At 41.8% G+C, this 16,502-nt stretch overlaps 1 protein-coding gene across 3 annotated transcripts; it reads right to left on the bottom strand.

Annotated features, from left to right (window-relative positions):
- Nucleotides 1–859: 859 nt before the first annotated feature.
- CLTA (clathrin light chain A) lies at nt 860–15,127 on the bottom strand. Of its 3 annotated transcripts, XM_059491941.1 has the most exons (7): nt 14,893–15,127; nt 8,453–8,490; nt 6,475–6,592; nt 5,017–5,128; nt 3,552–3,605; nt 2,342–2,377; nt 860–1,299 (listed from the first exon to the last, which is right to left on the bottom strand). In XM_059491941.1, the coding sequence occupies exons 1-7, from the start codon at nt 15,101–15,103 to the stop codon at nt 1,131–1,133; spliced, it is 738 nt and encodes a 245-aa protein (XP_059347924.1). In that variant the 5' UTR covers nt 15,104–15,127; the 3' UTR covers nt 860–1,130. The 3 variants fall into 3 exon arrangements, with proteins under 3 accessions (XP_059347924.1, XP_059347925.1, XP_059347926.1); XM_059491942.1 differs by lacking the exon at nt 2,342–2,377; XM_059491943.1 differs by lacking the exons at nt 2,342–2,377; nt 3,552–3,605.
- Nucleotides 15,128–16,502: the final 1,375 nt, after the last annotated feature.

The raw sequence follows: 16,502 nt of genomic DNA, 5'->3' as shown, positions 1-16,502 counted from the left end.
TAACCTTCCAGCTTGTACATAAATGGTATTAAAGCAATTACACTACACAGTAGTTAAAATACTGTGTCTTTGATAAACATGGTGGAATAACATAGGAGATTGAACAGATTAGTTTTAAGACAGACAGCTAAGGTAAGGTTTAACAGAGCAATGCTAGAATACAGCCCCTGTGACTGCTCGGTGAGCAAAGGAAGCAGAACACAGATTTTCTAGATCGCTTTGTTTCTGATTCAACCACCTCGGCAGACAGAGCTCCAACCTAGAGATGAGCAGCAGTAAGAGGAAGTCTTCCCTCCTCTTACTCTCCAACTCTCCAGTTCACCACCCTAGTGGGAGGAAGTGTCCGCAAAGGTCAGCGAGGACAAGCACGCAGTTCAAAAACATCCAAACTGCCTCTGCACCACAGATCTTTGCATATGAAGACTGCATTGAAAACCTCGTGGAACACAATAAGCAGTAGAATACCAAAGGCTTTAACTGCAGTGCCCTCTCCTTTGTGTTGAGCCTCAGACAGCCAGAGTGACAGCAGAAAATTATACACAACTACTTACCTGCAGAAGGCAGTGTCCTCAATCCCACTGGAAGCAAGATAAGCCCCTTAACAAGCCTGCTGTTTAAGTTTTCTTGAACTGCTGTCTAGTGTGACAAATTGGATAGTGGAGAAATTTTTAAACTAAAGCTCTCAAGAGCTTTAAGAAAGGTTAAAGAAACAAGGAGGACAGCCTTGCACTGCTGGCTGGACATTCACCAGCAAGGTGAAATCACCAGCAATCAAGAGAAATGTTTACTCACACTTAATTCAAACACACTCTGTCAAAAAGAAGCAGGAGACCTTCTCAATTCATCCAAAGTCAACACATTTTGTGTTTAAGAGATCTTTAATATCAGTAATGTAGGAAGTGACACCTTGGTGCACAACAGCACAGAGACTACAGTTTTGGAGGTTCTCCCATTTCAGACACAGAAAGGAAACATCAGGAAGAACATGCAATCAAACGATGATCAGCTCTAGATACATCATGATGTGGTCCAAAAATACACATTGAAACAATTAATAAAATTACTGCAAACATAGCTTCTCTGGGTAAGGTTAAAATATTGCATTTGTAGTGTCTCCATCGAGCTTTGCTTCAGCGAACCAGTGGAGCCTGCTTGAGTGAGATGAGGACTGAACGCATGCGGGACACATCTTTTGCCTGCTTACTAGACTTGGGATTAAAGTCACAGAGCTGAGCCACACGTTCCCACTCAGTGCCAGGAAAATCTTCTGCATCATTCACAAAGGCTTCTTCAGCTGCCCTAAAAGCAATGCAATGCACCTTGTGTTAATGCCCAGCATGTAAGGCACTCCTTCCCTCTTAGAGGATGCAGTTTCTTTCAGCATGTTTCATAAGAAATGTGACCTGACAGCTGCTTGTGGACATTATGGCCACGTAAGCTCCCACTGCCCCAGTCCTGGAGATGAAAGTAGACTGCAGTAGTATGCTATGCACAAGCAGTGCAGAGGATCGCAGAGGATTGTGTAAAATGTTGGAATACAGGTGTTTGGTTTTAAGAATACTTATTGAGTCTTTGCCTAAGGAGTCACCACACAAGGTTCCAGGAAGTAAGGTACTTCTTTTGTAGGCATTTTATTTATGGAGAAATGCCCAGGTCTTGAATAGTTAAGCCTCTGCTGCTTGATGGCTTATACTGGACATTTGCCAACTGGAAATTTACAACTGCCTGCAAGCATGTCTTAAACAAATTCTGTTTGAGGATTTAAACCAGCCCCAAGGCCTACAGGCCATCATAAAACTATCTGCTGATGATTCCCAATGCTGTAGTGAAGCAGCATGAATCATAAGGAATTTAAGTCAGGAATCCCATGCTTGTGAATGCAATGAACTACAGCGTATCTTGGCAGAGGAGATGACTTGTTTGAGGTCACCTCACAGAACAAACGGAATTCTCCTGCTCTCACCCTTAGGAGACTCTAAGGCTTTGTACATTATGTACTGGATAGTGCCAGTGGCTTCCCAGCTGTATTACTTTGGCTTTTCTATGCTGCCAATAGCATTGCTTCAATGCAGGGATAGCACTCCAGCATCTAGTTTACATGATGTGGGGCCCTGGTAGCTGCCTGAGTGCAGAAGCAGTAAGCATCCAGAGATCAAACCAAATCCATCTACTCCAACAAGCAGTACAGAGAAAGCAGTGAAAATGACTCTCCCATGAGGGTTCAGCACTATTCACAAGGATGATAAGGTTACAGACACCACTGAAGACAAGGATCACTACAACACTGCTACTTTATGTGACATGACACTTGTAAAGGGCAGTGAAGATTTTTTTACTTAACTGTTCTAGGCTGTAGCAAGGATGATTTATGTTTGTGCTTAAAGGTGAAGAGAAGAAAAGAAACAAGGAGAGAAAGTTTAAGTCAGATATAGAAAATGAGAATGAGTTTAATGCAGATGATTAGCTGGCTGAACATGCACTAGTAGCTTAGCCTACATTCAGGAAACAGGCAGCCAGTTTTATTATGCAGCACTCACACTGCACATTTGCATTGGACATACAACAATAATGGTTTTATTGTAAAAATCTAACAAAATCAACTCCAGGAAATTTCAGAAAAGTTAAACACCACCTGTAAATCCATCATTTCACAAGTCTTGGTTTACATCCACCTACAGTTAGCTGTGAATTTCACACCAAATCTTCAATATTAATGCACTCAAAGCCAGAACACGGCTCTCCAATACACCTTCTAAAGGTGTCACCTTAGAATCTGTGACATGTCCATCTTTCAATTCAAGTCTACAAATTAAGGGAAGAAATTAAAATACACGAACAAGCCAATGAACATTGCAATCCTTCTACCCCTCAGAAACTAGCATATTCATTGGGGCTTGAAAGTCACAGCTCTATTTTCACTGACCTATTAGGCTGGCAAAACATCTACACTACTCCTAAATGTCTTCCCAGCAGTTTACACTGATTTCTCAATGCCACCTTCTTGTACTTTATATCTGTTCTCTAATGGCCTCCTATTTCTACATGCATGCACATTTTCTTCCCTGATTCGTGTCAGGCAATTCCCCTCTACCTTCCTTGGCTTCCTTGTGAACCTTTATGTGCAAGCATTGCTTGAATATTTTTCTGATATGTAGGCAAAGCAGGTGGTGACTGCCTATTACAGAATTAAACACTGCTTCTCTGTGGAAGGACTAAATACAGCACCCATGTGAAACTGCAGGCACTAACCCACATCCCCAGCAAAGCATCTTGCTAAGCAATGTTCACTGGCCTGGAAACAACTGTAAACCCTTAGGTCTAAAGAGTACTGCAGTCGTTACCATAATTCCAGGGCTACGTACACTACATGACTTGATCTGAAAGTGCTAGGATTTGTGCACTGCATACAGGAGAACTGCACTTAAAACTGCAGGCCAGAAGTGGTCCAAAAAGTAAATATTCAGAAGGCACCTTCAGACACTCAGCACTGTTTTTGATCCTGCTTATTATCGTGTTGACTAGCAAGCATAATTAGTAGTTAAGCAACATACACATAACCAATCACGTCAGCGAAGGGCTGTTTGTAGAAAGCTTCATCTGCCACCCTAGGTAGCAAGTAGTCCAACAGGCAGGCAAGCAGGCAGGAGAAAAGAGATAAGGATGAGAAGTACGGAACACAGCTGGAGGCAGTTTTAACAAGCATATCAACCTTGCATCACCTAGACTTACTGTAACAGGAAAGCAGTTACCACATGGAATGGATCAATTAAGCCATTGGTTAGAGGGGCAACACAGAAATTCTTCCACATCCTAGAAGTTTAGATCAGCTAGTTGAGGACTAGAGCCCCAATGTTAGCATAAGACTACTCCCAGAGGACAGAAACTACCAGCAGGCAAGAGATCTCACCAGAGTGATGAGAATGCCAAACAGTTCTGTGCAACACCTGTTTAATGTGCCCTGCTCCAGACTCTGTATCCTGCACTCAAACACTGACCATAATAAAGCCATGAGGGTGTCATGAACTCTGGCCACCAACTAGGAGAGTATTAATCCTGTTTCCCTTTCTTCACTCAACGAAAAGGTAGTGAATTCCTCAGTGAATGTTATGGAAGTGGCAAATCCATAATTCTGAAGGCAGTGTAGGCCTCCTTTCTTCCTTTAGAAAGGAGAGTAGTTTACCTAGGACTTCATTTAATAAAGACAAAGCTGATGCCTATTTTGACAAGAAAAGCAGTATTTCAAAGAAATAAACTAACAAAATACAACAAAATGAACAAAACAGCAGTTTTGAACAGCAGTTTTGAACCCTCTGAGTTCCAAAATATAAAGCAGTCTTGATGATTACCTGCATAGAATGAAGTAGAGATTTAAGAGGCATTAAGTCAGTTCTATCACTTTTACCATCATGTACCTTGAAGTCAAAATTCCACAGGGAATTTCTAAGAAAGTGTAAGAGCTTATTATTCCAGCAATCAAGTCATCACTTTCTACCACAGGACCCATAATGAGACAATTCAAACCACTACAGACACAATCAGCATTCAGTTTTTCACTACTAGAACTGAGTAATGTAATTTCTGAACTGCTTCCAAAAAGAGCAGCAAAAGATTTTAAGATATTTTATGAAATTACCTGTAGCAAAGATTAACTAGAATGCCACTTCCATATGTTATAAAGTAAGCAAGTAAGATTGCTAGTCTCAGGGTAGGTAACTACAGACATTGAAGGCCTGTACAGCTGGGAGCATGACAAGTGGGCAGAGTAAAATATTTTCTGGCCATGTTCAAGCTTCATGTCTGAAGGAAACTTCAGTAATACTTGATCATCATCTTAATGCTTCCTGGATATTTAATCTAGATTATCTAAGAAAACTTAAAAAGGTAGGTCATAGGAGTGTTTACTTTAATGATCTGAAGGACTATTGCCTTAGGACACAGAAGAAGTATTCTCACATCCCTTCCTAATTATTTTCATAACTAGAACCATAACTCTCCTGATGACTGGAAAAACTTTACCTGTTACTGGCTTTTGTTTTCTCAAGCTTTTCATCTTGCCTTGCATACCACTCTTCCAACTCTTTTATTGCTTTCTCTTTCCATTCTGCTTCCTGCTTTCGTGAATTTGCATCTGAAGATTTAAGAATTGCTTTGTCAGTCACGTTTGTATTCAAATGCATCTTGCAAACATTTCAACTTACGGTTCAGGGTGCACTCTAGTGCAGACAGTTGCTTCACCAACTCAGGTAAGGGTTAGGAGATTTCCTGATTTAGTCCTAGGAGAACTCTAAATACTACAAACATTGAAAGGATTAGCTGAACAGAACTCCTGTGCTGCATAACTGGGACAGTCCACTTCAGTTTAGGATAGGCACTTTGCAGAGTAGCTCAGATTCAGTCAGTCTGTTGGTCTGCAAACTGCTCAAACCAGAAACAGTCACCTTGCTATGCCAGTGCTAGAACAAAGCTTAGTAAAGCCTCTATGCTTAGACAAAGTGAAGGAACCTGGCATTCCACATACTTTTTACACACAGCCTACAGTTCAAGACAACCTCACCTGCTGTAACTAATACAAAAGAGGAGTGAAACTGTCAGCTTTATCCAGAATTACATCTTAACAGAAGGTTCTGTCCTAACAATTTCAAGCAAAGGCTCCTCCACCATGTAAGTGGGAAGCACACCAGTTTGTAGTCTCTTAGACATTGTCCATGGGTAGGTACCACTGCATTTGATAGCTGTATTTAGTTTAATTAATAATCCATTATTTTCTTAATTTATTTATTAGATTAAGATCCATGTGACAACAGATGGCCTCGGCAATTACAAAATGATTAATCTTTATCCTTTGAAATAAACTACTAATGCCTGTAGTATTTATTATCATCAAAGCTTAAAAAAGCTTTTCATTTTCTGTCAGCTCATCTCTAAGTAAAGGTTCAGAGAGCCACTTGCTTGCTGACTCCCACACCAGTCTTAAGTCTGCTTACCAGAAGACTCATCCAGGAAGCATGTTAAGACTCTGAAGAAGCACTGCCATGGTTCAGAATTCTATTGCTTAAGAATCATAGAATGGCTTGAGTTGGAAGAGGCCTTTAAGATCATCTAGTTCCACCTCCTCTGCTGTGGGCAGAGACACCTTTCATTAGACCAGACTGCTCAAAATCCCCATTCAGCCTAGGATGGGGCATTCACAGCTTCTCTGGGCAGCCTGTGCCAGTGCCTCACCACCCTCACCACAAAGAATTTTTTCCTAATGAGTAATCCAAATCTACCCTCTTTCTGTTTAAAGCCATTCCTCCTTGTAAACTACACAATGCTCTCACTCTCTTGTAAAAATTCCCTCTCCACTTCTTCTGTAGGTACTGGAGGGCTGCTCTCAGGTGACCCCAGAGCCTTCTCTTCTCCAGGTAGAACACCCCCACCTCTCTCAGCCCGAGAGGAGCTGACATGAGGTTACTCAACAAATACCATGCTTACCAAGCTGCTCCAGACGCTCCTTTTGCTCCTCTCTCCACTTACGAATACTTTCTGGTTCTGACTGCAGTCGATCTACTTGGGAGATGGCAGCATAGCAGTCTGTGGGACCATTACTCTCCTTGGAGGAAAGAACAGCAAAGTCATTTGTGTAGAACAAGTGATTTCAGGTAACTGCCTGCCAGCTATATAAAATTATACTCTATTTGAACTGAGCCAATAAAACATTCATTTGATGTTATAACACATTTCCACCATTAAAACCATCTTGCTACAAATTACAGCACAATCAAAGGAAATTAAAACAGGGCTTCCTCCAGAAATCAGGAATCAAACAAAAATTCAACACAACTGGAAATACAAGTGCCACAGACACTTAGTGCCAGAGCACTAAGCCTGCAGAATGCAGAAGACAATGCCTAGCACCTCACTACACAGTAGTAGGCCATATACTCTCTGAGTTCATCTCACCTTAAATATTTTTTGCAAAATAATTTTCTTCATGGTTTTGTGCACAGGAGTACAAAACATTCTTTGCAGCTTATTTGTCTACTTCAAGAGACATTTGCATATCACATTACAGAATTTGGATTGCTGTATGCAGCTTATAACCCAAGAGGCATTTTAATATTTAATCATCAGAACAGTGAGAGTACTAGCATCCGTTTCACAATGTAACATCTCAAAGACTCAAAATGAGTAGGGCTAACATTAATACACCAGATTTACAAAGCTAATGAATACTGTGGTATTTGCTACAGAAGATACTCCAAGTTTAACGACTTTTATTGCTTCATCCTACCCCTAGCAGAGTTAAGGAATACCACTCATAAGAGTACCAGGTTGACTGCAGCTGACCATAGATTTGGCTTGCCCCTCTCTGGACTCCCTGTAGCCCTCAATGAAGGAATATTGCAAAGAGAAGACACTAGGCTGGTGCAACACCACCAGGCTTCACATTTCATCCAAAGCAAAATAAACTGGGCAGCTGCAGGGCTAGCTAGTTACAGGTAGCTAAAACCTATGTTATGTATAGCCCATTCAGTCTCTTCTTTCTGATTAAGAGGAAGCTCTGTCAGCCAAAGCAACTGATCTCAGAATTTCAAACACAAAATCAAGGTACCTAAAAATGGAAATCTGCCTTCTCTTGTACAAGGAAGAGCAAAGGGCCTGTGAAATGCAGGTTGTCCCATCAATCTCACAGTAATGCTGAGGATATAAGAATGTCAGCAGCAGTGAAAGTTGTTTGTGTCTCCACAAAGCTCAGCATTCACTTAAAACTCTAAGGAGAAGTACATCGCTCACAATGCTTCTTTCCCAAGCATTCATTTAACCACGGTAACAAGTCAACTGTGACACCAGGCAATGACCATGCCGTGAAATTCAGTTACAACAAAGTGATAGCCTTAGCGTGCCTCCTTCCTCCCTGACACCAACAAAGCAGGTATCTCCTTTTTTTGTCATCATGGCTGTCTAACGTGCTTTCATACTGTGGCTGAGCTTTTTAGCCAGAAGCTTAATTTCATGCATCTTCATGTCACTAAGAAATGTATGTTTTCAGTCCGTTCCTTGTAAGACTATTTTGATAAGACAACCAGGATGCATGAATTACCTTTAAAGAGCAAGCAAATCTGAAAACTCTACTTTAAACTAGGTAATCAGAGCACACTTTCAGCTTAGCAGCCAGTGAAAGTCAATGTAAAGTCATATCGCAGAGCCTAACAGTCTGCTTTACAGTGCTTACATACTGTTAAGCCACATTTCAAAATGAACTGCTGCTTTATATGGCCTCTAAGTTCAGAGGATGGGCATAATTAAGAAGACTGACAACTCCATGAGATGAGTTACCAGTACAGAAAACCCTCCTCAGATATGAGACAAATTTACTTTAAAGACAAGAAATAGGAAGTATTAGTCTACATTAAGGTAAAGTTCTCAGAGTAGAACAGCACATTCTAAGTATAGAATACTTCTATCTTACCTTATAGACATCCCCGTTAATCACTCCATCAACGGCATCTGCAAAGAGGTGACTTGTTTAGTCATTTGAGAAAGATACAACAGCTAGATTTACTGATTTCTTTAACTTGTATGGAAAGCTTTACTAAAGTAGGTAATGTGGGAGTTGTGAAAGGGAATGTTACTTGATACCCTGCAGGGACACTTCCTTCTCCCTGCACTTTTCTGGATAGGCATGAAAAACCAAGTGAGCCACTGTTCTGCAGAACCAGAAATACAAGGTCATTTCTTCTTTATGAGATCCTGCTTTTAACAACACAAAAAGCAGAGCTGATACTGCTGAGAATCTGCTACAGACTGTGTTCTAAAGCTACTCCCACTTTGTCCTCATCCTCCCTCTCCTAGAAGCTGACTACTATACAGCTGTTCTTAAGAAGGATGACTACCAGTTTTTTAGTGTCTACCTGGAAGATTAACAATGCTGCAGCCAACAATTAGTAATTCTTATCTTACTGTTGTTATCCCATAATTAGCTCAGAGATAAAGCTAACATTCCTAGCAAAGTCACCTTTCTGCTACCATCTGTGATGACATGCTTGATAACTCCTACTTCAGTTGCAGCATTATTATCTCTGAAGTGACAGTGGCAACACAGCCGTCGGGAACAAACACCAGGTGTTAGTCAAACCTTTAAGTTTTTGAAACTATTTAAATCTATGGACTATACAAAACACATCAAGATTTTCAGAAACTCCTAAGTCTCAGCAGGGCACCTCTCTGGAGCAGGGCTACATAACATCTGTCAGCATGCCATACCAAGTACTCATGCTACTCATATCACCATGGATAAATCTATTACACAAAAGTGTGTCCACCATAATACACCCCTCAGAGAAAGAAGTGACTATACCAAAAAGTAAGCAAAAAAATCACATTATTTTGCACCACTGTCTTAAAAACAGATAGCTGACTGACCTAAAACTAAGCAAGTTATACTGCTGTGTCCTCTTATTTGCAGCTAGTTTCGCACCAGTTTCATAGTTCAAGTGAATGGCACACAGGAAGTTCTTCATACTCCTTTATAAGTGAACTGAAGAGCAATCATTAACTGTGTTATGTAGAGGACTGTAAATTCATCAGTTCAAGAATGGCAGTTAAGTTGGAGAATACTAGTCCCCAAGAACATAGTTACTAACTTTTGCAGGGGAAGACTCAAATTAAGAAAAAATAGCTTTTCAGTTATGAGAAAATATATTTTATAACTAGACTCCCATAACTGAGATATGGTTGCTGCTTTGTTGGACTCCTACTCCTCTGGAAGGTACAGGAGGCCTTTAAAAAGACTAGAGTCACCAGCTGGGCTAGAGGGCTCATAAATTTTGAGGATGTTTCCAAGAACATTGAAAATATGTTTTTCTTGTCACACCAAAAAACATTCATTACGGTTTTCACTACTCAGGCTGGCAGGTAAAAGGAACAACATCATTGTTTAAGGCTGTGCCTGAGATGAAACACATAGGTTTGTCTAAGGGCCATTTTTGTTCTGCACAGAAACAGCCACTAACAGAAACTGAACTAAGTGTTTCCAGAGGGCATCCAGGTTAGAAGCGTTAGCAGTATTAGAACAAATTTCCCATCTGTTCTGAGCTCCCTAGAACTTGCAATTAAGCTGCAGAGTCAGCATGCTGACTGAGCTAATCACAAGCAGAAGAGGAAACAGAAATGTACCAGCACACTGTCATATGCCAATACAAGTGTGCTAACTGCAACAAGACCAATAGTCAAACATTCCTTCCTTTCAGCTCTCCAGTCTTCATGCTTGTATAATTAAGTATAAAGTACAGAAAAACTGTCTGTCTGCCAGCCTTCATATCAGTAACCAATGCTAGTTGTGTATCAGACTTTTCTGTTCACAGAAACATGCAATTTCATAAGCTTCCCACAGAAAAAGCCTAAAATCTGCTAGTGCCATCATAACATTTTCAGCAGCCATGAACAACGAGACTCCTCTACTGGTTTCAGAGTCCATCCAATTCTATCATAGTATTGTATCTCCTGAAGTTAAAATCCACATGTTTAGAACCATCTCAGTTACCAATGATCCATACTCCTTGTTGTTTGCTTTTGAACTTCAGATAAACTTTTATTTTTAAGGGCACTGTTGCAATGAACACATATAAACATCTACAGTTCTGCAACACATGCTGACCATAGGGTAATAATGAACATTCATACAGCAACACAGATACCTTTTAGAGTCTGGAAGAGCATGGAGAGGATAAGTCATATCAGCTGCCTTGCATTCCCAGGAGATACAACATCCAAGCTTGCCAGAAATAGAAAGCTAGCATTAATGCCCTCCACATTTACTACAGCTTACAAAAGAAAAGACTGGGGAGTTTGAAGATGAATACAAAAAGCATTTTGTCACTTACATCTTAGAAGTCAATATATGGCCTCAGAGATTTATCACAATGATGATTAACTATTCTGAAGGCTGCTACTATAATTATTACCACTCAGGATCATTTGGCCTGAAAGGAAGCTAGCTTAGCCTTGTTCACCAGCCTCTCTAAAGTCTTATTCTCCCCTAAAGTCAGAGGCAGGGCTTTGCAGTATACTGAAACATTTTTCTTACTCTCTTTTAAAATAGAAGTATTTTTTAGGAGTTACCTGCAGCATCTCTTTTAAACAATAAGTACCCTAAGTGCTGCTACTTTCAATAGGTTAGCAGCTCTAGTTAAAGAACAGAAGAACATAAAGTTTAATATATTCTGACATAAGGTTAAGTAACTTCACCACTCAAGGCCTAGTTTACCATCCTTTTTTCTTTTAGGCACAGTCATGCTTTAATTTTACCTACTTCTAACCCATAACATGATAAGAAAGAAGGATCTTTCACAAACCTTTTGTTTACGGAGTTATGAAAGAACCTGGAGAAGAAATAATTTTTCTAGCTATAACTCATCCTCATGCCTGTGCGCAAAACAAAGGCAAGCAGCTCAGGAAGAGTGCTTCTTTCCAGTGTTTTAGTTTAATCTGCTGTCCTATTAAAAGCCATGAGTTCCCTCATTTTCAATATAATCAGTAGGCTAGAATTAAAACACATCTGCAATAACACTGTGCCATAACAGCTTCTATAATCTTCCAATCTAACAGCTTCTGTAATTTCCGCCTTCTGTACATTTCCACTAGTATTCTCTTGAAAACAAAACAAAACAAAACAAGATTTTTCTGTCCTGACTTCATAATAATGCAGCATTACTAACACAAGCTAGGCAGATACCACTCCTTTTCTCATACCCTTATCAGTGCTGTCTTATGGGGCTCTGAAGCCTCTGACGCTGATTGCACAGCAAAACCCAAATCAATGGCTGTTCAAACAATCAAGAAAGAATCAATAGTCAGAAAAGAACTCTTGCTGTTTGTGGTGCTAACTACAGAGACAGGAATAAATTCTTTCCTAAGCAATTTTGAAGCAAATTGATACTCAGCTCCTGAAAGGCTATTAAACGAAGTACCTAGAGAAACCACCAGACACAATTAATTTTCTGAATTGCTAGAGGCTCACGAACATCTTTCGAAGATAGAGAAAAATAATTTGGTCAAGTTCATATGAAACTTACAGGCGTGAAAATGTAAAAGCAATGTTTGAGACTAGTCAGCCTACATTAAAATTGTGTATTTACATGATTTTCAACATCTATAACTGTTTGTCTTTAAATGAAATTCCCCATAAGAAGCTACTTGGCAAACTGCCAGGATGATTTGTATTGGCATACAGGATATAGAAACCACACATTTCCCCTTGAACTCTCTTGCTTAGAGAACATAGGAAGTGAACCAATACAACCTCAAGACACACTATTGTCAGAATCTCACTGCAAATACATGGACATTGATTCATCACTGAAAAATAAATGTCATAAGATATCATGTTACCCATACCTAAGCAACAGCATTGTATTACTTGATTTATACAGTACTCTCTGCTTTCTGGAGCAGGGATTATGCTTCACCTTCCAAGGGAAATAAGATTAGGTTTTTGCATGCTCAGGCAGCTTGAATGGCATAGCTATTTACATAATGAATAGCCTACTGGATCAGGCCTGGATCAGTATTCCAACCCTGATCATGGCAACATGAAATAATGCTGTGTGAGACGCACAAGCCTGGCAGCATTCCGCTATTCCCACCATACTCACCCAGTATCCACCACTACGACAATTAACAGAATTCCCAATAATGATGTTTACAATTCATGAAGCTCACTTCTGTCCATGTATTTGTCTAACTATTTAAAGAGACTGAAACTGAAAGACTGTTTGTTGATGAGAAACTATGATTCTTAAAAAGTGTATTTCAAGAAGCTGATGACTGCTTGTGACTGTATCTGAAGTTAAGATCTTCAAACTCCAGTTGAGAGCTGCCCAAGTTATTAGTTTTGGCCCAGTGTTTATAAAGAACTTATCCAAGAGACCTGTAAATGAGGAGTTCAAGAAAGGTTACAGTTAAAAAAAGTAAATCCACAAATCCCTGGTCATTATGCTTAAGGATTTACATAAGAACTTGCATTGTTTCAGGAAGAAATTTGCATTCACCTATTCAATTACAGAAGAGTTTAATGAGCTAATATGCCAGAGACTACAACTGTCTGATATTTATTAAGGTACTGATCAGATGATAAGAAATGTCTAACACAAATGGCAACAGATGTCATTAGATCATTTGTCACCCTGCCTGAACCAGTACATTTTGCATGGCTGAAGTCTGTTCTTTTTGACATGGAGCAAGCAAGTACAGGCTCTGACAGTCAACAAAGATCAATGTCTGTTAAAAAACAGGGCCACCACAAGTCCACAAGCATTGTCTACCATGCCTATTTAACAGGCCAGAGCATAAATGCAATCCCAAGGCATAAAAACAAGCAAGATGATATACAGTTCCTGCCTAGGGTTCCCAGATCCTTGGATCATATTATCATATTTATTATTTTATTAACTTATTCCTAAAGTTCTCCAATAACCCTTTTGCACTTCATGACAAGTCAACTTACATGACTTCAGAAAAAGTGCTTAAAAGGCAGTTTAAGAACTACTTCTAAATAAGAAACTAATCTAGAAGCATTAAACAAATCAACTTTTTGAAAAGGAAACACTTTGCAATAGTCATCATTACATATATGTAGAGAACATACTCTTCTAGTTGTTCTAGTATATTGTGGGCAAGGTCAATGATAGATTTTTTTTTTCAACTAAATTAGTTTTCAAACAACCACTTTAATGTTCCAGAGTCTGTTTGGAACATAAAGCCCACGTAAGGCATGATGTTTGTCTAAGACTTCTGAAAGTAAGAAGGGAAGTGACCAATGTGTCTGTTTCTGCACTATACATAGAATACGGAAGTCAAATTATGTATGGTACCAAAACAGGATGGTGTTCTGATAACAATTATCCTCAAGTTCTTGTACTGGAACAAAACAGTCCCCAGTAAATACCTTTTTTTTCAGCAGTATGTAATCCATGTTTTGGAACTTATGAGTGAGCTGATGCTAAGAGCAGCCCTACCTCCAAATAAGCACTGGAAGGTCTCCATTACCCAGTTTATCTAGATGAGCTTTATTGACTGAGATACTACAAACCTTCCCCCTCATACATAAGATACGTCAGTAATTTCTGATATCAGGTTGCAAAATGAATACTTAATTCTAAAGATGTTCCAACAATGAACTGGGGAGCAGTTATTCAACTCAGTCTGAAGGAGAGTGGCATCCTACTGCAGTGACAAAGGGAAGTCACATGAGAGAGCAAGTATGTCCCCAGTATATATTTGGCCCTGGTGATAAGTACAAGCAAAGTCTTCTGAGAGTGTTGCAACATCAACCCCTTTCCACTCGGGCTTCGGTTAAAACCTTTCAAAAGGAGAAGTGTTTATTCTGGGCTGCTTTAGCCACCATTAGACTATAATCCATACTTCTCAACACTCAGTTCCCACCCTTCTCCAAACGCGGGTTCTGCAGTGTCGGGCTTGCTACATTCAGTACAAAGGTTACCAAAGAACAAAGGCTAAAGGTTTAGTAAAATTAAACATTAGCTTAACTCCTCTTATGCTTTAAGACTAAGATCACCCCCGCTGAAGACAGAAATTCAAGTGGCGGATTTATTCAGCTTTCAGAAGCCTTCCTTCAGACAGGCTCCTGGATTAAACGAGATCAGCACCGTTCGCATTAGGACACAGGCACGCCTTAGGCATCTTCAGGGGACACAAACTATAACCGGGGAGCAGGGAGGTAGCTCACCTTGCGGCGCAGCGCACCCAGGACGGCCCCGACCCACCCCCGGACCAGCCCCGGGCAGCGAGGGTCCCGCCGGCGCCGTCCCCGCCCGGCCGCGCCGCCCCGAGGGACGAGGGGACCCGGGACCCCTCAGCCCCCGCCCCACCCGTGGCCCCCGCAGGGCGTACCCGCGCCGAGGCCCTCGGGACCCTGCAGCGCCTCGGGCACCTCGCCGTTCTCCAGGATGCCGTAGCCCACGTCGTTCTCGATGCCCGCGATCTCGTTCTCCTGCTGCGCCAGGAAAGCGGCGGCGGGATCCTCCTCGCCACTGTCGGGCATCCCGTTCCCGGTGGTCGGCGGCTGCGGCTGCTGGGCACCGAAGAGCTCCATGTCGGCCATGGGTGAAGGCGGGCAAGCAACTGCGGCTCCGCACCGCGCCTACGCCGGGCAGCAGCGCGGAAAGGGCGGGGCCGCCCCGCCTGCACCAATGAGCGGCGAACACCGCCGGCTCCGCCCAATCAACGAGCGGCCGTGGCGGGGCCTCCGAAACGCGAGCCAATCAGTGCCCAGAGAACAGCGAGTGGGCGGGCGGGGCGGAGCGCGGCCCCGGTGCCCGGAGAGCCGGGTGGCACCGGCGGGCTCCGCTCCATCGGGATCCGCTCCATCGGGATCCGCTCCTTCGGGCTGTAGCCGGTCCGGAGTCGCCTCTGCCAGCCTGCCAAAGCACAGGCGCTCCGCTGGGACAAGACACGGGTCCATCGGCAACTTGGAGAGAAATTCGAACGTCCAAAACATGGGTTGTGTCAAACATCTTTCGTGATATTGGGTGTCTTCTCTCTCACATAGGGAAACTTAAGTCACAGAAACATAGAAGATGTTGGAAGGGACATCAACATTGGGTCATCTATTCAATCTCCCTGCTTAAGCAGGGTTATCCCAGAGCATTTGGCACAGGATTGTGTCTATATGGTTCTTGAATATCTCCAGTGAGGGAGACTTCACACCCTCTCTGGACAATCTGTTCCAATACTCAATCACCCACACAGTAAAGCTCTTTCTTATGTTCAAGTGGAATTTACTGTGCATCAGTCTTTGACAGTTGTCTCATGTACTAGTGGTTGGCACCACCGAGAAGAGCCTGGCTCCCTGCTCTTGACACCCCTGCCTTTAGACATTTTTACACATTGATGAGACCAAACCAGTGTAAATTCAAGAAGCATGTGTTCTATTGACAAAATGTTAATCAGAAGGGCACTAATTTCTGATACAATTTTTTGGACAGTTACTTTGATCATGTTCTTGTATCTGGGTATTATAACACAGATGGAATCATACAATTGTAGAATGTGAAGGGATTAGAATGGACTAAAAGATCATCTATTCCAAACCCCTGCTGCCTTGGGCAGGGACACCTTCCACTAGAGCAGCTTATGTTAGGCCTTATCCAACTGGCCTTCAACACTGCCAGGGTTGGGACATCCACAACCTCCCTAGGCAACCTCTTCCAGTCTCTCCCCAGAAGACTAAAGAATTTCTTCCTAATGTCTAACCTAAATTTCCCCTGTTTCAGTTTGTACCCATTACCCCTTGCCCTGTTACTACAGTTCCTGACACTGACTCCCTCTCCAGTTTCCCAGTAGTACCCTTCAGATAGTGGGAGGTTGCACAACCTCCTCTTCTCCAGGATGAACAGACCCAACTTCCTCAGTCTGTCTTTGTAGGGGAGGTGCTCCAGTCCTCTTACCAACACTGCGGCCTCCTCTGGACTTGCTCCAGCAGTTCCATGTCCTTCTCATGC

This window comes from Ammospiza nelsoni, chromosome Z (assembly GCF_027579445.1).
Source record: "Ammospiza nelsoni isolate bAmmNel1 chromosome Z, bAmmNel1.pri, whole genome shotgun sequence".
Lineage (NCBI taxonomy): Eukaryota > Metazoa > Chordata > Aves > Passeriformes > Passerellidae > Ammospiza > Ammospiza nelsoni.
Note: the sequence above shows the minus strand (reverse complement) of the source record. Positions and strands in the feature narration are given on the sequence as shown.